The sequence below is a fragment of the Arachis ipaensis genome, chromosome B4 (genome assembly GCF_059453495.1).
Source record: "Arachis ipaensis isolate K30076 ecotype BB chromosome B4, ASM5945349v1, whole genome shotgun sequence".
Classification (NCBI taxonomy): Eukaryota; Viridiplantae; Streptophyta; class Magnoliopsida; order Fabales; family Fabaceae; genus Arachis; species Arachis ipaensis.
The window spans coordinates 22876664-22899050 of record NC_142439.1 but is presented as its reverse complement, the minus strand read 5'-3'; the positions used below and the strand labels follow the sequence as shown (position 1 = coordinate 22899050).

Genomic DNA, 22387 nt, shown 5'->3' with positions numbered 1-22387 from the left:
AACATTTGGGACAAATTGTTCATCAACAATATACTTAGACTGCAAATGAACCGAAATATTATTATAACAACACTATTATGTAATAACAAATAAACCGAAAATTGTGCATTCTATTAACTCATAAACTCCTGTAATTTCGGTGTATTTCTGAGTTAATTATGTCACAATCACTATGTAATTTCGGTGCTATTGGTCTCGTTGTCCTACACAATTCAAAATTCTTCTTCCTCTTCCTCCTCATCGTTGGTTTTGTCTTCTTCTTTTTCATCTTTTTTTCATCTTCTCCTTCTTATTGCATTTTCTCAAAATTCTTCTTGATTTACTCTTTTGAGAGGAATAAAATAAAAAATAAAAAAATATAAAAAAATAAATGACTGTAATAACATAAAAGAGAGGAAAAAAAAAAGAAACAAAAACAAAACGCAGCAACATCACTAATAAAAGAATGAGGAGAAAGCGCATGAAGAACAAGCGCAAAGTGAAACAGAATTTTATTTGCGTTAATGAAGCGCATGTGTATACACTATGTATAATAAAAATAATTTTTATTAAATTTAAATTAATTTAATTAAATTTAATTGTCAAAAATACTTAAATATATAACAACTCTCCTACAATAATATTCAAAAGAAGTATATAGTAGTGATGAGTTAGTCTGAACTTTATTAGATAAAAAAAAAAAAAAATCATCAATAATTTGGAGGACTTGTACCAAAGTTTGAATAGAATAATATGACGGCTCATTCTTATTATTATCTGATTCGTATGCATGTGATTAGAGTATAATTTTTTATTTTCTACATACACGGTGTTCAAATATGGTATCTAATTTATGGAGAAGAATTCAATTCATAGCTATGGCCTATATGGTCCTGGACTGCTCCTATATTTAGAGGCAATCCCATTTCATAATACAAAAGTCTCTTTCATACTTCCTTTCTAGTTTCACCAATATATATGTGTATGTTCACTTTTTAGCTATATGCGCACACAAAAAGCATGAGGTCTCAAATTTAAACGGTATTAATTTCGGTTTTGTTTGGTAGATAATGAAAATTGTGCACAACATAAATAATTTATCACACTTTTAACTCATAAAAAAGTAAAAAAAAAAAGAAAATTTATCATAAATTATACTCTCAAAAATTTTATTTTTATCTTTTATATTTTAATTATCTACTTTCTAACTCTTTTACCATCGCTTATTCTTTCTCTAAATTCTCATTACACCGTCGGTCCCTTCTTTATCAGTCAGCTTCAGCGTCGTTGAGCTTTTTCTCCATCAAAAATGTCGGTTTAAAATGAAAATAATCATTCACATGCCTAATAAAATGAACATCTAACAAATTTTATTATATCTACTTAAATCCAATCCAAATTAAATAAACATTTATCTTAGAATAAAAATAACTATCAACATATCTAGTAAAATAAACATCCAACAAATTTCATTGTATCTATTTAAATCCAATTTAGATGTTTATTTTTCCTGCAAACAGGATGTTTATTTTTCATACAAATGAGATGTTTGTTCTTAATACAAATCACATCCGAAAAAGAGGAAGAAGAAGAGGAAGAGAAAAACTACAGCGACGGAGGGAGGATGGCGACGAGACAGCAGCAGCGCCGCCCAAGAATCGCGAGACAACAGCAACGGCGCCCGTGGAACGCAAGATAGCCGCAGTGGCATATGGGGAACGCGTGCGATGGCATCACTCTTGCGGCAGCAGCCGACAGTGGCAACCTGGACGACGGGATGAACGGATTGATGACTCTATCAATGGTTCACTCTCCAGGAGTTTTTACCAGGAATTACGGCGTCTCGAAACGACAAAACAGCACGACGCAGCAACAACTCCACGAGAGGGTGGCACAACACCGCAGCAATACCGCTAGGGAAGAGTGGCGCGAAAATAGTGACAACAGTGGATGGGCGGGTGGTTGGGAGACGCATTGGGCTGAGTGCCGGAGAGAAAGACGCATCGGGCTGACCGGCGAAGGTGGAGGCATGTCAAGCTAAGCGGCGGAGGGGAGGACCGTCGGGATGAACGACGGTGTGAGTAGAGGAGGGAGAGGAGGGTTGAGATGAAATGAGAACGTGATGTGACGGTATATTAAGAGGATGTTACGTTGTCTAATTCTAATAATTTAAATTTAAAAATTGATTATTCTAATAAATTGAGAATCTGATTTTAATAATTAATTTAACTTTTTTTAAACTGTTATTCACATGGTTCAATATTTACATTGTTTACTTATACTTTTTCTATTTTTAATATGATGAATTCTATGACACATTTGTTGTGATGCCTAAATTATTTCACTTACTTTTTAAAATAAAAAATAAAATATTTAAAATAAAAAATTAATTATTTAAAATTTATTAAATATTATCTATTTACCTTATTTAGTAATTTAGGCACAATATTAAAGGCATTATAGCACTCACCTTTCATATTGCTAAATATGTATAGTTAGTTAATATCAAATGATATCGGTATGTTATGGAGATAACCCCATAAAGTTATTCACAAAATACAATAAAACCCTAATGAATGGCATAGGCACATAACCATCATATTATATTATTATCTCATTCTATTTTTGCAACTAGAAATCTAGAATGTGGGTGGGTGGTGGTGGCGCCGTGGTGGATTGAGAATAATGGCAACTACTTAGGTTGTGAAACATGCTCTATTATAAAATGCATATAAAATTAGGATTGGGAATTGCATTTGTTGGGAAAAAGAATTGAGTGCCAAGAATTTGATTTGGGATTATATTCAAAAGTACACTTTAACCCAATTAATTCTTGCATATGACCTACCTTAGCCTATATTTGTGCTCTTTGCCAAAATCCTCAAAAGCCTTGCCTACCTATAAATCTATAATCCAATGAATGAGTCACTTGATGACTAGCAAAGTGACTTAGCTATTTTATCATCTTCCCCTATACCTTCTATATCTCCTATTATTGCTGTGGTTCTGGTCCTTTCATTCATGAAACATTGTTGGTACTAAAATTGTTTAGGATTAACTCATCTAAAGATCAAACATCTAAATATATCACCTCACATCCAAGACTAAGTATTTGAAGCATAGAACTAGATATTTGTGTAAAAGGTAATACATATGCACTAAGAATTTAATTTTAATACATTCTAAAACAGTTTTACATATGCATCTAATCATGTAGCACCATATCATAAAAAATAACAGTTTTTTTTTTTTGTCCACAGTATCTCCCAACCCGACAGATCAAGGACTAATCTGTCGCGGATCTGAGCTCCATTTAAGGGTCTGCCGCTGGCCAATGGGTTGCTGCATGCACAAGGCGGGATTCAAACTCCCGACACTTGCTTAAGCGGACGAGTGAGCTGATCACTCGACCAACCCAAATTGGTTAATAACTATTATTTTTATTAACCAAGTAAATAGTCATCCAAAAAGACGAATGTGATTGTACGATTATGTAAAATATTTTATACTGTTAGTGCATCAATATTAAACTCTATGTAATAAATATTGTATGCATCAAACCTTTAAATATAACTATTGTAAATAAATTTAAAACAAAAAATTAAAAAAACAATAAAATTTAATAAATAAAAAATTAAATTATAAAATATTACGGCTCTACAAAATTGCAAAAAACCTTAAAATTTGAGAAGGTCTCATCATTATTTTTGACAAAATTAAAAGTAAAGATAACATATTTGGGACATAATTAGACGAAAATACATTAAAACAACATGGATATTTACTTTAAACGTTTCAAACAAAAATAATACTTTGGGTTCTAATTTATAATAAGAATTATCAAGTATTTAAAAAGATTTTTTTATGACGATATCTTCAAATAATATAGGACTTTTAATAATTGTCATTTGTAAAAACAATAACATAATAAAATAAGAATAATTTCAATATCCCTTAACAATAAATACTACTCTCGTCATCATGGAACATCAAAGAACACCTTCGAAGGACAGCCATAGATGAAAGAAAAGCTCCAAAGAAACTAAGAAAGTCAGCATAAAAAATTTCCTTTTTGGACAGACTAAAATGACTGATGAAACATTTCCTTTTTGGTATAGTTTCTGTTGGATGCACAAAGTGGGAAAAAAATATGGAAAGAAAAGAAAATATTCAAGTCAAAAAATATATATTACATTATATTTTACAGTTTGAGAAAAATTTAATATCTAGCGAGCTAAGCTATGTGGCATTGATTTTTCAAACAGTGACTGGTGAGGGAGTTGAAGGAGGGACCCGATTTTCAGCCGGAATTTCGACAAACTCGGATAGCAGAGCTCGGAATTCATCGCCCGTCATTGTCTCCTTCTCCAGAAGGACATCCACAATCTTATCAATTGCTTCACGGTTGTTCCTTATATGTTCCAATGCAATTTCATATGCTTCATCTGAGAGCCTCTTGATAGCGGCGTCAATGTCTTCGGCGAGCTTTTCTGACATCGAGTTTCTAGCCATCATTCTCATAATGACATCTGCGCTTTGAGCCGAGGCATCCATGAGTGACCAAGGACCAATATCAGACATTCCAAATGTGGTAACCATCTGTGGGAGTATCATTTGCATTTATTCAGTACAATCATCATGAAGTTCTAATCAGAATTATATGGTCTAAAAAAATAACATAAAATTGGTGATGAAAATTATGAGCTAACTCATTCTTTCAATTAAATTTGAAATCAACCATACTACATGTACACTAAAAATCAACCACACGTATAGAATACACATTGAAAATGTGTGAAACAATACACATATTAATACACAAAAGCATAGTGATTGATTTAGTTGCTGATTTTTTGTGTACACATAGCACTTCTGATCTGCTATATATCATTTGACATTTTTAGGTATTAATTAAAGTTAACAAATAAAATAAACCTTAAAAAATCCAGCAAAGAATATGAACAAATCAAGACGAAATTACCAATTACATAGGATGATGAATAGTTAAAACGTTCACCACGCAGATAATAATGTTAAAAAACAAGTACCTGTTTGGCCAAACCGGTTATTTGCTGCAAATCACCAGCTGCTCCAGTTGTAACCTCAGGCTCACCAAAAATAACTTCCTCTGCAGCTCTACCACCTAGTCCACCAACAATTCTCGCGAAGAGTTGCTGTTTGGAAATTAGAGTTGGGTCGTCATTAGGGATGAACCAAGTAAGACCCCGAGCTTGCCCACGAGGAACTAGCGTCACCTTTTGTACAGGGTCATGACCAGGAGTCAAAGTTCTGCAAGTAGAACAGATTCATGTTTCAGGCTTCTAAATGTTAACAATAATTTTTTCTGCGTTCATGCTCATAAATTATAGTTTGGTTTCTTTCTTACCCGCAAATGGCATGCCCAACTTCATGATATGCCACTAGACTTTTGCTCTTCCCATCTGTCATCACTGTTCCTTCCATTCCAGCAACAATTCTATCAATTGAATCATCAATCTCTTTCGAAGAAATTGCCGTCTTCCCACGCCTACCGGCCAATATAGCAGCTTCATTCATTAGATTTGCAAGATCTGCTCCACTAAAACCAGGTGTTCTCATTGCAATTACCTCGAGAGAAACATCACCTTCAAACTTTTTGTTGCTGCCATGAACCTTGAGGATCTCAGTCCTTCCACGAATGTCTGGAACATCAACTGTCACCTGCAAAAGAGTCATGTTCAGCAATTTATTCTTGAATAACTGCATGAAGCATTTCCTAACATAATTAAAAATCTTACCTGTCTATCAAACCGTCCAGGTCTCAATAAAGCAGAGTCAAGAATGTCAGCTCTGTTAGTTGCTGCAATGACAATGATACCGGTATTACCCTCGAACCCATCCATTTCTGTCAAAAGTTGGTTGAGGGTCTGTTCTCTTTCATCATTCCCTCCTCCAATTCCAGTACCTCTTTGCCTTCCAACAGCATCGATTTCATCAACAAAAACAATGCAAGGAGCATTCTCTTTGGCCTTCTTGAATAAATCACGAACACGAGAAGCACCAACACCAACAAACATCTCAACAAACTCAGAACCTGAGATGGAGAAGAATGGGACACCTGCTTCCCCTGCAATAGCCTTGGCTAACAGCGTCTTACCGGTTCCTGGAGGACCAACAAGAAGAACTCCTTTCGGTATGCGAGCCCCAACAGCAGTGAACCTCTCAGGCTTCTTCAGAAACTCCACTACCTCCATAAAGTCCTGTTTAGCTTCATCCACCCCAGCAACATCATCAAATGTCACTCCGGTATTAGGTTCCATTTGAAACTTAGCCTTAGATTGACCAAAAGCAAGAGGAAATCCAGGCCCACCAGGACCTCCCATCCCACCAGATGATCTTCTTGAAAGAAGGAACAATCCTCCGATCAATATTAGAGGGAAAGCAAGATTCCCAATCAGGTTAAACAATAGATTGCCCGACTCTTCTTGGGCATTATGAGCTGCAAAGTCAATATTCTTTTCCCTGAATTTCTGTAGAAGCTCTTGGCTAAGTCCTGGAAGTTGAACTCGCACTCGTTGCACCCTATTACCCAACTCAGGAGAAACAGCCTCTACAACAGCTATTGTTCCGTTCTCAAACAAATCCACTTTTTTAACTCTATCTTTGTCTAAATACTCAAGAAATCTAGAATAAGACATTCTGGAGGAGGAAACCCCTTGTTCATCGGCGAAAGCTTTCCCACTTCCCAATAATGCAGGTAGCCCAACTCCCACATTCAACAATTTAAGAAACTCCCTCCTCCCTTCATGCTTCCTTTGATCCAAGGATGCATTTACAGATTTGACCCTTGGTTCTTTATTCGCTGATGAAAGTCTACGAGATGAGAAGAGATATCTCCCGTTGAAGTCAAGAGTTATTTTGCCGCTTTGCATAGATAAACCACTTCCACCAAGACAGGCCAAAGAGGCTGCCATCTGCATCAACAAGAGTATCGAAAATAAATTATGAAATGCTGATTAGTTCAGTGGTTAGCAGGAAAGAAATTTTGAATAAATACCATTTGTGATCTCAACTGCTTTCTTAATACTTATTACACAAACCAATAGAGTGAATTCAACATATACAAAAAATCGTCTAAACTTAAGATCAGAAAATTTATGGACACTATCTAGCCCTAGAAGCACAAAACCATAAAACCAATTACAGAACTAAAAGCAGCCTCTGATATGAGTAAAATTATGCAAGTAAGGTACAACACTCTGAAAGTTACCCCCCACAAACCCTAAATTCTTGTTTTTCTCCTTTACTAGTGAATCAAAATATCAAATCATGCATCACATATACATACTAAATTTCACATAGCAACTTCACTTATAAATTATCAACATTAGCTTGTGAAAATTCTTCTACCAATCCATTTAACAAGGAAAAACGTGTCAACTAGAAACCCAAGTACGAAAAATAAATCTCCAAGATCTATGTGGCTTCATAATCTAACAAATGATTAAAGCCCAAGAAACTACTCAAGTACAAGTGACTAGTGACAGCTCACTTTTTCATGTGACGGAACCAAAAATAAATCATTAATTCATACATGAAAGATTTAAATCCACATCAGCTCCAATAAATACACACAATTATAAGAGCAACTATTCAATTGGTACAGAGCCTCTATGACTGTTTCTCCAAGCAATTCTCAGTTCAGTTAGTTAAAAAAAAGTACACCTTCAATTTTCCAAATACAGAAACTTTAGCTCAAAGGGTCCCCCATTAACAGCTCAAGAACTCAAACGATCAAACAAGAAGAACAATAATTAACAAACAAGATAACAAAGACAAAAGCTAAAGATATTAAGAGCCAAGTGTTCACAGAGATGTCACAGACCCATCGAAATTGGAAGGCAAATGAAGAATCCAACATACCTTAGAAATGAAGAATCAGAGGGATGTGGAGTCAGTGGAGAAGAGAAGTGAGGGGGGAACGAGAAGGTAAGGGCCTGTTTGGGGCACAAAGAAAGTAAGAGAAGAGACGTGTTTGGGTTTGTATTAGAAACTAGGAGAGTGAGCTCAAAGACAATTTAGAAATGGATGTGCCTCAATAAATATATACGTGGCATTTTCCTAATGGTTTGCATTCTTTGTTTTTCCCTAATGGCTAATTTTTTTTTTTAGTTGAGACTTTCAAGTTACAAGTCTTTTTACGTGTACAAGTTAGATGGTTAGATCTCTTTTGCATCTGAGGTTGAGGTGACAATGATTTCTCCGGAAAAAAACCTAGACCTTCCTGTTTTAAATTGATGCATAATCTCGTGTTTAAATATTGGGATTCGCAAGTCTATGTTTTGACCAAGAGAGAAAGATCTCTCGTTAAGAAGCACAAAAAAAGTGAAAACAAGAGAAGAGGTTGATCTCAATTAACCTAGTGAAGACATGGAGGTCACTATAAAGTGATAAAAGTGTCATATAAAAGACTCCCTCGTAACACCCATAGGTCCTCGTATCGAGGATGATTCCACCTTCATAAAGGACATTGATGAAGATGTTCCAAAGAAGATAAGTGATATAAAGAGATGGACAAGGAGGATGACAAAGATGCTCCCTTCGATCCATGTTCCACGATTCCCCTCTCAAAAGAAGAGTTTAACGATTAGTGCAAACCGTGGTAATCAACGGTGATGGTCAGAGTCTTGGGCAAGCGTGTGAATCTTGTCTTTATGGAGCAATGTCTCAAAAGAGATTGGACTAAAAAAATATACGATAAATATTATAGATATGGATTATGATTATTTTTTGGTTCATTTTTTAGATATAGAAGATTATTTTCACGCATCAATGGAACGACTGTGGATAATAATTGGTCACTATCTCATCGCACAACAACAAAAATCATTATTTTTCGTCTCTGAAAAACAAATTACCAAAATTGCTGCTTAGGTTTGGATCCCTAACATCCCAATAGAACTTTATCATCTCAAATTTTTTCGGAAGGTAGGTTCCACTATTGGGCACATGTTAAAAATTGATAGTATAACATCTATTCGCTCTAAGAAAAAATTTGCACATAAGAAAAAATTTGCACATATTTGTGTTGAACTGAATCTAACAAAAAAAATTGGTTCCTAGAATTGCAGTTTTGGGATACAAATTAAACATCGAGTACAAGGGTCTCTATCAAATATGTTTTGCTTGTGAGAAGTATGGTCATAGATCATATCAATGCAGTGAGGCTCCGATTATCATCTCCGACGACCAGAAAACAAAGAACACCGGTTAATTCCGGCGAAGGGACTACTTCTAGCGAGAATATGACTCCTAACGAAAAATGGTAACAATAACGGTAAGAAATCAAAATCTGATCCTCAGCACATTCAGCGGCATTCTCAATTCCCTCCAGATTTTGGACCTTGGATGATGGTTAAGAGACCTATTAGAAGAAAGAAGGAATCTACTATCCAAGAAAAATATACAAGCAATCATGATAATAATTCAGTTTATAATTTAGATGGAGAGAATAATGGAGGCAGGCAAGATATAGAAAATGGGTTACGTTTTATGGCATTGCATGAGGATGAAGAGGTAGTCAAATGTCAAAGAGAATCAAAAGACTAGAACTAATTCTAATGGAAACATGGAGGAGGGGCCTAATAACATTAAGGCCCAAAATGCTATGGTCAAATTTCGACCCATGCAAAAAAAAAATTCTCAAGTCCAGTGTAAGCAAGAACCTACAAGACTCCAAGAAAATGATTAACTCAAAACTTGGGCCTATTAATAATCCAAAAGGGTTCAAGCTTAACAATAAGTAAGTTGTGAAAGCTATTCCTCATATTCGTGAGGCACCTCGAGTGATTATTCCCATGGCGACCAAAGTGAAGAGTTCAAATGCTAAGAAAATAGAGATTATGGTTATGTAAAATATGAGGCAAACGGTAAATGATGAATGACAAGCTTTCGAAGCATCCAAGCAAATCAAGAATGTGATAGAACAATTTGTTGTTAGAAATGACTTCCTTAATCAAACCCAAAATCCTTCTTCTAAATTGGGGTTAGGGATTGGGGAAGCAGAAAATCCAAGTCGACCTCCAGATATAATCATGGGACACGGGAGACTTTGTAAATGTTAGCAAGGAAGCAGGGGCCCGTCCCTTATGGCAAGTCCATTTTGGTTCAGGTGGCTCATGCCCAGTGATGTATTGGGCAGTGACCTCCCCCCCATCTTCTTTTGTTTATGATGAATATTTTCTAGTGGAATTGTCGTGGTGCTGTAGCAGGTATTTTTCCTCTCTTGTTAAAGACTTGTGTAGAGAATACAATTATAATCTTCTTATTCTTTTTGAAACTCACATAAGTAGTACGTGTGGTAGCTCTGTCCGTAACAAAATGGGGTTTGATATGCGCTTATAATGGAAGCTAATGGGCACTCCAATGGTATTTGGGTGTTATGGAATGATAATTTCTAGGATATTGAGATTATAGAACATAATAGACAGATGATTCATATGAAGGTTACGGATAGAAATTTTTGCACTTGGTTTCTAACTAGCGTCCTCAAAGGATTGGGTGCTGAATTTTGTGGAACAATCTTCTAAATTTGGCTAGTAATATTAATCAACCTTGGTGTTTAATGGGTGACTTCAACGCCATTTTTCCATAATCATGAACGACAAGATGGGTATTCTAGAATTACGGATGGTGCTTGTGGTGATTTTCAATCATGTGTCTGACTTTGGATTACTTGATTTGGGATACATTGGATGGTTTTTTACCTGGAAGAGAAGTAATTTGGTGGAGAGACTTGATAGAAGCTTGACGGAGAAAAATTATCGGTAAAGAATTTCACAAAAATGTCGCATTGCAAGTATAGTTTTAAACCAACAAATTATCTCCGGTCAATGTTTAAATTGTTTGTCACAAATACAAATCCAATAAAATTAACCGAAATATTCAAACCTCGGGTCATCTCTCAAGGAATTGCAAGAAAGTGTAGTTTATTATTGGTTATGGAAAAGTATATTTTTGGGGTTTTTGAAATAAGGAACAAGAAAATATAGATTAAACTAATAACTAAGAAAGCTCTTAGCAAGGATTGAGAATTAGAAGTCCTATCCTCATTCTCATCGTCAATTGTGATGGTAAATGTGAATTGCCTTCACTTAGTTAACCTCTAACCAATGGAGGAAGGTCAAGTGCATGCAATTAGCTTGAGTTCACAAGTCGTAGTCAACTCATAGTGAGAGACTAGCTTTGGTGAAGTTCAAGCTAACCGTATGCACTTGACCTTTCTCCATTGGTTAGAGGTTAACTAAGTAAAGACAATTCACATTTACCATCACAATTAACGATGATAATGAGAATATGACTTCTAACTCTCAATCTTTGCTAAGAGCTTTCTTAGTTATTAGTTTATTTTTATCGCAATCTATATTTTCTTGTTTCTTATTTCAAAAACCCAAAAAATATAATTTTCCAAAACCAATAATAAACTACACTTCCCTGCAATTCCATGAGAGACGACCCGAGATTTGAATACTTCGGTTAATTTTATTGGGTTTGTATTTGTGACAAACAATTTAAACATTGACCGAGGATAATTTGTTGGTTTATAACTATACTTGCAACACGACATTTTTGTGAAATTCTTTACTGACAATTTTCCTCCGTTAAGTTTTTGGCGCCGTTGTCAGGAAATTGTAAATGTGTGCCTTATTATTGGTTATTGTGAATATGTTTGCTTTTTGTTTCTTTGTTAGTTGTTTCTAGTTTTAGGAGTTTATTTTCATTATTTCTTATTAGTTTTTGTTTTTATTTTCTCTTGCTACTATAAATTCTCACCCATTTGGCTATGAGTTTGGTTCAAATTATGTTGTAGAGAATGGAAGCTACAATGAGAACATGCATCAAGGATGGGACAATCAAAAGTGGGAGGAGCCTCAAGCTTATAAACAACCCTCTTGGCAACAACCTCCACCAACATACTACGAGCAACAACCATTCCATGATGCATACCAAGACAATGGTTATGGTGGACCTCTTTGTGACAATCAACAACCACCACCATATGCCTATGAACCCCCTCTTCAACATAGTTTTGAACCACCATACTCACAAGCCCCCTACTGCCAAACACCTCCATATGATCCTAATCCTTATCCCCCATACCAACTGCCATATGAGCCATACTTATCACCACCCACATTTCAACCCAATTACTCCCAAGAACCACCACCTCAATATATACCACCTCCAATGTATGTGAACTTTCAACCACAAGATAAATTTTTCTTACCATCACAACCCTCCATAGGGGAATGTCCATATCCATCAATCCAAGAGCAATATGATCCTAATTATGTTAGCCAAGCAGAACAAGAGCCACGGGATGATTTTAAGGAAGCAATGGATCGACTTCAAGCAACCATCCATCAAATGGAGCGAGAGGAAGCCCGAAAAGCACACGAAGCTCTCTTGGCTAACAAATCTCAACTAGAGAACAAGGGACTAGAGTGTGTTGTGCAACAAGTGGAAAAGATGGAGAGTGTTGAACCACCACATCCTTATCATGATGAACCACCCTCCTATTATGAACCCCTTCTCCCAACCGATGAACCCTCATATCCACTCCAGTCTCCAATAGATAATACCCTTGGTGTTCTTCTTCAGTGGCAAAGAGAGATGCAAAGGACGACACTAGAGTTCATAGCTACCTTGACCGAGGTAGTAGATAATTTAGCTTCACTACACTTCAACACTCAAAGTACACCCATGGCCGCATGTGGAGAATCAATAGAAGAGTGTAGCATAAAGGAGAGACTAGAAACTCCGGTGGAAAGTGAGGAATGTGGCTTTGTATTGGAATAATTGGAGGAAGCCGTAATTGTTGAAGAGGAAGAAGTGGTTGAAGACTTAGGAGATGCTGAACCTTCATGGAAATCTAGAGTTGCAGAGTATTCCTCCAAGAAGCTTGAAATCGATGTTGAGGAGGCTAGTGCACAACATCCAAGGCATACTCCCTATGAAGAATTGGACGGAATAGATCAAGAGGTAAGTTCCCTTGGTGATGATGATCATGAATCAAGCCATCCTAGTAATGAATTTGCATCCACAAGTGAACCCCTTAAGTTATAAGAGCCTTCTTCCGATGACATTGGAAGCGACGTTGAGGTAGATTCCTCTCAACTTCATCTTTATGATTTGAGTGACGGAGAAGAGTTGGATGAATTCGGTGAATAAGAGCTTGAAAGTGAATAACCTTTTCAAAAGGTGGAAGTCCTTTGGAAAGGTTGGACGGGAGTTGAATATGCTTTGTCAAGATCGTTGGAGACTTCTCTACCTAGGTTGCCATCTACTCCTTTATTTGAGAGGGTAAAACTTATCTCTATTAGCTTTACTGTCCCACTTGAGTATGGTATGCTTGAAACGGATGGCCAACTTAGGAGGTTTTGTGGAATTAAGCATAAGAGAAGGATGTTTAGTGGTTGGAGTTGCAAATCAAGACTTATCAAGGTTGAGACTTTAAGAGCCGGATGCAAGGGTTGGACTAGTGATCAATTGGTTGGATCTAAGGGAAGAGTTTGATACTTCATTGAGAATTCGGATTGCTTGCCACTCGGTTGGAACAATGATGATCCACTTAAAGACGGGTGTAGAAACAAGATTTGGGATCCCGGCATACAAGAGGATCAACTTTGGGAGCTCAAAGCTTGTGAAGAACTTTATCAAGGCTTGGTGAATTCACTTGGAAATTTCGGAGCTTATTGGAAGTCCAAGCGTTGGTGGAAGTTTCAAAATGAGTTCAAGCACAAGCCACCATGACAAGAAGCTCACCAAATGTCTAATTTAAGGACTTTAACTAAAAGTGTTAGGTGGGAGACACCCCACTATGGTAAATTCTTCCCATTTTCTTTTTTATTTATATTGGTAATAAGTGAATTTTCAATTTTAGTTGGGTTTATTTAGTCTATGTTATGGTTTCACTTGTTTAATGATGTCTGGCATTACTCTGGTAGCTTGTTAGTTTCTTATTTAACATAAAAAAGGGCTGTCACGCGTGCGTGTGACCGACGCGTACGCGTCGACGCCCAAATTTGGTTTGTGCCCAAACTGTGCTGGAACGGCGCGACAGCGCGATCTGGACAGAGAATTGTGCCAGGACCGTGCTGGTAGGATGCTAGGCGTATAGCCAACCCCACGCGTGCGCGTCACTGACGCGTACGCGGCATTTGCATTTTTTTACCATCCACGCGTAGGCGTGCACGACGCGTTCGCGTCGACGCCAAAATTTTGATGGTCCAGTATTAAAAATAGAGAGTTGGGCTGCCACTGTGCGAGTGTTGTGCGCGGAGCACAATTCATATCCACGCGTATGCGTGACGGATGCGTACGCGTCACTTCCTTATTCTGCAACCTACGCGTACGTATGGGCGACGCTTATGCGTACGTGGTACGCCAAAATCGTGATTATTTATTTCCTGGCTATAGTGCCAAAAACTTGGTGTGGGAGAACGTGATCTCAAGACTTCTTCACAATTCCGTGTAACTGACCAGCAAGTACACTGGGTCGTCCAAGTAATACCTTACGTGAGTAAGGGTCGATCCCACGGAGATTGTCGGCTTGAAGCAAGCTATGGTCATCTTGTAAATCTCAGTCAGGCAGATTCAAATGGTTATGAGGTTTAAATAATTAAAATATAAATAAAATATAAAATAAGATAGAAATACTTATATAATTTATTGGTGGGATTTCAGATAAGCGTATGGAGATGCTTGTTGCTTCTGAATCTCTGCTTTCCTACTGTATTCATTCAATCATTCATACTCCTTTCCATGGCAAGCTGTATGTTGGGGGATCACCGTTGTCAATGGCTACCGTCCGTCCTCTCAGTGAAAATGGTCCAAATGCGCTGTCACCGCATGGCTAATCATCTATCGGTTCTCACTCATGTTGGAATAGGATCCATTGATCCTTTTGCATCTGTCACTACGCCCAACACTCGCGAGTTTGAAGCTCGTCACAGTCATCCCATCCCAGATCCTACTCGAAATACCACAAATAAGGTTTAGACTTTCCGAATCTCAAGAATGCTGCCAATTGATTCTAGCTTATATCACGAAGACTCTGATCTCAAGGAATTGAAGGCTCTGTTGTCAGGAGAGACAATCAAACGCATGGACCAGGAATCCAAGAGATATGCATTCAAGCTTGTTTTCATGTAGAACAGAAGTGTTTGTCAAGCACGCGTTCATAAGTGAGAATGGTGATGAGTGTCACTTGATCATCACATTCATCATGTTCTTGTGTGCGAATGAATATCTTAGAATAAGAATAAGCTTGAGTTGAATAGAAAAATAATAGTACTTTGCATTAATTCATGAGGAACAGCAGAGCTCCACACCTTAATCTATGGGGTGTAGAAACTCCACCGTTGAAAATACATAAGTGAAAGGTCTAGGCATGGCCGTGAGGCCAGCCTCCAAACGTGTACAATGATCAAAATAATAACATAATATGTAAAATAAATCTCTAAAAGTAGTTTTTTATACTAAACTAGTAACTAGGGTTTACAGAAAATGAGTAACTAAGTGCAGATAGTGCAGAAATCCACTTCCAGGGCCCACTTGGTGTGTGCTTAGCCTGTGCATTGAAGCTTTCACGTGTAGAGACTCTTCTTGGAGTTAAACGCCAGCTTTGGTGCCAGTTTGGGCGTTTAACTCCAGCTTTTATGCCAGTTCTGGCGTTTAACGCCAGAATAGGGTAGAAAGTGGGTGTTCAAATGCCAGTTTGCGTTATCAAAACTCGGGCAAAGTATGGACTATTATATATTGCTGGAAAGCCCAGAATGTCTACTTTCCAACGCAATTAAGAGAGCGCCAATTGGGTTTCTATAGCTCTAGAAAATTTATTTCGAGTGCAGGGAGGTCAGAATCCAACAGCATCTGCAGTCCTTTTTCAGCCTCTGAATCAGATTTTTGCTCAAGTCCCTCAATTTCAGCCAGAAAATACCTGAAATTACAGAAAAACACACAAACTCATAGTAAAGTCCAGAAATATGAATTTTTCTTGAAAACTAATAAAAATATACTAGAAAGTAGCTAGATCCTACTAAAAACTACCTAAAAACAATGCCAAAAAGCGTATAAATTATCCACTCATCAGTACACGTGGGCAACGCTTACGCGTCGCATCATCTTTTACTTTCTTCATCTTTCTTCTCTCCTTTTTTTTTCTACTTTCTTCTCTCGTTCTTCTTTCTTTCTACCTTTCTTATTCTTCATTCATTTCCCTTCTCATCTTTATTCTCCCTCATTTATTGCATTTGCATACTTTTATTTATTGCATTTTAACTTTGTTGCTTGTTCTTATTTTCTTTTCTAAGTTTGATATTATACTATTGGTGTTGACTGTTCTTACTCACTTGTTGCATATTTCTTGCATTGTTTTGGGTGCTTCTTGACTTGTCTGCTATTTACTTGAAATTTCCTTCGCTTTTATTGTTTTCTCACTTGCATGTTGTAGCTACCATGTAGTTGAGAACCTCATTATTACTTGGCATTGGCCCACCCATCTTTTATTTGTTTGCATATCATTGTTGTGGGTTATTCTACTTCATTTTTCTCTTCTTTCAGGATGGCCACCAAGAAGGAAAACGGAAAACTTCCAATTGGGGCAGACAAACAAGTACCGCCGCACAATCTTTGGAGAAAACGCATCAGTTGTAGCAACCCAAGTCCACTTGCACATCTTTGCATGCACCGAGGACAGTGCAATCTTTAAGTGTGGGGAGGTAGATACCGACTTCCGTGGGTAACTACTTCCTGTCTCAACACCAAGGTTTAATCTTCTTTGTTAATTAATTGTTGCATTGCATAATAGATAGCATGAGTAGTTAGTTGCTTGCATTTATGTACTACTTGGTTGAAGTGATGAATTATTTCCCAAGACACTATTTTATAGCATTTCACTAATTTGAATTAAAATTTTTGTTGAACTTGCTTGAAAAAATTTATTTTGGAACATGGTTTAGAGCTCGAACACACAAAACCAGTGAGATTTTGAATCTATTTAATTGGTTGCATCTTATCAACTAATATTTTGTTTTGGTGTGTGTTGTTCCTCTAAAATTGTGATCTTCGTCTAGCTTAATTCTATATTTCCATTGTTTGATGTATGCATACACTTATGTGATTGAGACCTTTGTTTCACTATAGCTCACATACCCATATGGTCTTACCCTTTCATTTTTCTTTGCAACCCAATATTGAGCCTATTTTACCCCATTTATTCTTTACTTTAGCACATCATTAACTCTAAGTGGAAAATAATAATGTCCTTAATTTGAATCCTTGGTTAGCTTAGAATAGTGAGAGTGCTCATGATTTAAGTGTGGAGAAATTGGGTTTGGAAATATTTGGTTTGGAAATTGAGTATGTTAGACTTTTTTGTGAAAATGTGAAAAGAATGTTGAGGACATGTTCATGCATTCAATGCCTTAATCATATGCATTGAGAAAAACAAAAGAAAAGAAAAATAAGAAGAAAAAAGGGAAAAAAAAAGAAAAAGAAAAGAAAAATAGCAAATAATAAAAGGGGACAAAATGGCCCAAAGTAAATGGCGATAGCAATGCATATGTACTGTACTCAAAATTGAGATATATGAATATGTGGAAAACATAGTTAATAGGTAGTTAGATTTTATATTCTGATTACATGGTTGTCTTAAGATAGGTGGAAAGTTTGGGTTAATCAAGGATTCAGATTTTAGTCCACTTGGCCAAATACAATCCTACCTTGACCCTAATCCTATTATAACCCTTGAAAAGACCTCTTGATATGTGTATTTGCGCATTAAATTTTTTTTGATTGGTAGAAGAAGAGCAAGTCTTAGAAAGGAAGATTAGTAGAGAATTGAGATAATCGAACCTTAAACACTAGAGCGATTAGAGTGTATACACTTCCAGTGAGGGTTCGATGCTCGATTCTTTATTTCCAGCTTTCACGAGCTTTCTTCTTGCAAGTCTATTTGTACTTCATTTTATGATTTGAATTAGTGGAATCCAGTTCATATTTATTTTTGGAAGGCTCATTTACTTTTAACCAAATAGGAAAAAACATTTTTCATTTAGTTGCATTCATATAGATAGGTTGTATTTCATAAATTCTACAATTCTTCTTCACCTCCTTTATAGGTTCTCTTGAGCTTAGTATGAGGACATGCTAACGTTTAAGTGTGGAAAGATTTGATGCACCACTATTTCATGGTGCATTTTAGGCTGAATTGAGTGGATTTTATCCATTATTCTCACACTTATTCATATAATTCGCATGTTTTACATTTTCCTTCCTAATTTTGTGCTATGATTGAAAACATGCTTCTTTGGCCTTAAATTTGCTAATTTTAATCCTCTCTTCTTACCATTTGATGCCGTGATATGTTTGTTAAGTATTTTCAGGTTTTATAGGGCAGGAATGGCTTAGAGAATGAAAAGAAGCATACAAAAGTGGAAGAAACACAAGAAATTAAGTATTTCAGAATCTGGTAGCGACGTGCACGCATGGGTGACGCATACGCATGATTGGTGCATTCAGATGACGCGCATGCGTGGCAGACGCCTACGCGTGGCTAATGAAAAGTCTAACGACGCGTACGCGTGGCTGACGCATACGTGTGACGAGCGTCACGTGCTGCAATTTATAGAAAATGCTAGGTCGATTTCTGGGCTGCTTTTGACCCAGTTCCAGGCCCGAAAATACAGATTAGAGGCTGCAGAGTGGAGCTGGAAGGGAATCAATCATTCACTTCTCATTCATTCACATTTTTAGGTTTTAGATGTAGGTTTCTAGAGAGAGAGAGAGAGGCTCTCTCATCTCTCTAGGTTTTAGGATTTTTAGTTTTATTTTTTCTCCAATTTAGATTTTCATCTTGCTTTAATTTAGTTTCTATTCTACATTCTATTATTCTAGTATCTTAGTTTATCTTCTCTTGTTGATTTCTTTGTTTTTCCAATTTAGTTTATGAACTCTTCATGTTAGATTCAATTTTCTATTCAATGCAATTTGAGGTATTTCATGTTTATTGCTTCTTTCTTCATTTGTTATTATTGATTCCTTGCAATTGTTGGTCTTAGATTTTTCATTCTCTTATTACTTTTCTATGCTTTTATTTTGTACCTTCCAAGTGTTTGATAAAATGCTTGGGTAGATTTTAAATTAGATTTTTTATGTTCTTAACTTGGATTGAGTGATGTGGAGACTCTTGAATTGCCAAAGTCTCTTGTTGGTTGGTGATTAAAAGTTGCTAGTTAGCTTGAGTCTCACTAACTCTAGTCTTTGATTAGGATTTGTGAACTCAAGTTGAATTGCTCACTTGACTTTCCTTCAACTATTAACCTCTAAGTTAGTTAACCTCTAATAGTTGAAGGAAAGTCAAGTGAGCAATTCAACTTGAGTTCACAAGTCTTAATCAAAGACTAGAGTTAGTGAAGCTCAAGCCAACTAGCAACTTTCAATCAGCAACCAACAAGAGACTTTGACAATTCAAGAGTCTCCACATCACTCAATCCAAGTTAAGAACATAAAAAATATAATTTAAAATCTACCCAAGTATTTTATCAAACACTTGGAAGGCACAAAATAAAAGCATAGAAAAGTAATAAGAGAATGAAAAATCTAAGACCAACAATCGCAAGGAATCAATAATAACAAATGAAGAAAGAAGCAATAAACATGAAATACCTCAAATTGCATTAAATAGGAAATTGAATCTAACATGAAGAGTTCATAAACTAAATTGGGAAAACAAAGAAATCAACAAGAGAAGATAAACTAAGATGCTAGAATAATAGAATGTAAAATAGAAACTAAATTAAAGCAAGATGAAAATCTAAATTGGAGAAGAAATAAAACTAAAAATCCTAAAATCTAGAGAGGTGAGAGAGCCTCTCTCTCTAGAAACCTACATCTAAAACCTAAAAATGTGAATGAATGAGAAGTGAATGATTGATTCCCTTCCAACTCCACTCTGCAGCCTCTAATATGTATTTTCGAGCCTGAAACTGGGTCAAAAGCAGCCTAGAAATCGCCCCCAACATTTTCTGTAAATTGCAGCACGTGACGCTCGTCACGCGTACGCATCAACCACGCGTACGTGTCGCTGGACTTTTCACTGGCCACGCGTAGGCGTCAGCCACGCGTGCGCATCATCTGTCGAATGCACCAGTCACGCGTATGCGTCGTCCATGCGTGCGCGTTGCTACCGGATTCTAAAATACTCCATTTCTTGTCTTTCTTCCACTTTTGCATGCTTCTTTTCCATCCTCTAAGTCATTCCTACCCTATAAAACCTAAAAATACTTAACAAACATATCACAGCATCGAATGGTAAGAAGAGAGGATTAAAATTAGCAAATTTAAGGCCAAAGAAGCATGTTTTCAATCATAGCACAAAATTAGGAAAAAAAATGTAAAACATACGAATTATATGAATAAGTGTGAGAATAATGGATAAAATCCACTCAATTCAGCTTAAAGTGCACCATGAAATAGTGGTGCATCAAAGCCTCAATAATCTTGATTGGCAACTACAATTTTTTGAAGCCTGTTTGAAGTACTTGCCCATGCTCAAGTTTGACCATGCCCCAATTTGTCTTCAACTCTCTACTAGCTCTTAGGTGAATAGAGGTAGGAGACCTTTTCGGTTTCTTGCCGCATGGATTTCACATCCAGATTTTAATAATTTGGTCATGAATTCTTGGAATGTGAATTTGTCTTGGTCTGTTGGTATCTTTAATTTTAAAAATACTTTTAAAGATTGGAACCATGAGGTCTTTAGAGACATTTTTAAAAAGAAAAGAAGAATTCTCATAAGACTTCAGAAGATTGTCCTAAGCTTGAATTTTAGTAAGAATTTATTTCTAAAAGGCCTTCAAACACAACTCTAAAAAGACTATGAAAAAGTTCTTGCTTTAGAAGAGTTGTTGTGGTATCAAAAATTCAAAGTTAATTGAATTGAATATGACGATAGGAATACTAAATTCTTTCATGGATCAATTATGGTTCGCAGAAGATGCAACAAAGTCAACTCCCTTCTTGATTTTAATAGCAATACGGTTACTGACAAAGACGCCTTGGAGTCCATAGCCTTTACCTTCTTCTCTGATCTTTATATTAATACTATGTCTGATAAGCTTTATATCCACCAAAATTTCTTTCCTACTCTTTGTGCTAAGGATAATAACCTGCTGGACAAAAATATCTCTGATATGGATGTTAAGAACGCCATATTCAACGTGGACATTTTTAAGGTCTCAGGTAGAGATGGAATTTAAGCCATATTTTACAAAAACCAATGGGACAAAGTAGGTGCTAATCTTTGTTCTTTGGTCAAGTAAATATTCCAGAATCCAAAGAGAGTGGGTGATATTAATGAAATGTTAATTTCTCTTATCCCCAAGACTAACCTCATCTCTAGTCTCAAGCAAATGCGATCGATTAGTCTTTGCAATGTGTCCTATAAAGTTGTCACAAATATCATTGCTAACAGGCTTTGAAGAGTTATGAATAAGTTGGTTCAACTCACTCAATGTAGTTTTGTGCCTAGCCGTCAAAGCTCGAACAATATCATTATTACTCAAGAAGTAATACACTTTATGAGAAATAAGAAAGGGTCTAAAGGTTAGATGGTTATCAAGATAGACCTAGAGAAAGCCTATGATCGTCTGAAATAGAGCTTTGTCAGAGATACTCTGAATGATATTGGGCTACCCTCTCATCTTATTAATGTGATCCTCTCATGTATCTCATCTTTCTGTATGCGTGTTCTCTAGAATAATGAGGAGCTGGATGAATTTAAACTGACTAGAGGCATTCACCAAGGAGATCCCATTTCGTCCTATATTTTTATTCTTTGAATCGAGCGCCTCTCACAACTTATTAATGCGGCAGTTGAGCCTGGGTTCTAGAAACCAATTATTCTTAAGAAGAATGGGCCTGCTATTTCTCATCTTTGCTTTGCGAACGACCTGATTCTTTTTGCTAAATCCAATTTAGAACAAGATAAGATCATAAATAAATGTCTTAAGACTTTTTGTGATAGCTCTGGCCAAAAAGTCAATCTTGAGAAGAATAAAGTGTTCTTTTCAAGGAATGTGGGAAATCAAGTCAGAATGGAGATAAGTGACGCTTTGCAGGTTTCCAGGATGGAGGACCTTGGAAAATACCTAGGAGTTCCTCTCATTTACTCTAAAGTCTCAAAGCACAACTTTAGTGACATCATTAATAAGCTAAACTCTCATTTGAACTCATGGAAAGCGTCATCTCTATCTTTATCCGGACAGACCACCCTAGTGAAATATGTCCTATCTTCTATCCCTATTTATACTATGCAATCTGCATTACTTTCATTTTCTACTTGTAATTTTATTGATCATAAATGCAG

At 36.4% G+C, this 22387-nt stretch overlaps 2 protein-coding genes across 3 annotated transcripts; one reads left to right on the top strand and one right to left on the bottom strand.

Annotated features, from left to right (window-relative positions):
• Positions 1-4048: 4048 nt before the first annotated feature.
• Positions 4049-8830, bottom strand: LOC107639121 (ATP-dependent zinc metalloprotease FTSH 2, chloroplastic). Its single transcript, XM_016342544.3, has 5 exons — positions 7882-8830; positions 5757-6932; positions 5366-5679; positions 5028-5268; positions 4049-4578 (listed from the first exon to the last, which is right to left on the bottom strand). Exons 2-5 carry the CDS (start codon positions 6930-6932, stop codon positions 4237-4239), a joined length of 2073 nt encoding a protein of 690 aa, XP_016198030.1. The 5' UTR covers positions 7882-8830; the 3' UTR covers positions 4049-4236.
• A 973-nt stretch (positions 8831-9803) lies between these two features.
• Positions 9804-16753, top strand: LOC148566910 (uncharacterized). 2 transcript variants are annotated; one of them, XR_015880769.1, is made up of 3 exons: positions 9804-10229; positions 11828-13840; positions 16582-16753. XR_015880769.1 is itself a non-coding variant. In XM_088483496.1 (2 exons), the coding sequence occupies exon 2, from the start codon at positions 11851-11853 to the stop codon at positions 12814-12816; it is 966 nt and encodes a 321-aa protein (XP_088339622.1). In that variant the 5' UTR covers positions 9804-10229; positions 11828-11850; the 3' UTR covers positions 12817-14028. The 2 variants fall into 2 exon arrangements, 1 of the variants encoding a protein (XP_088339622.1); XM_088483496.1 differs by lacking the exon at positions 16582-16753 and having other exon boundaries at positions 11828-14028.
• The last annotated feature ends 5634 nt before the right edge of the window (positions 16754-22387 follow it).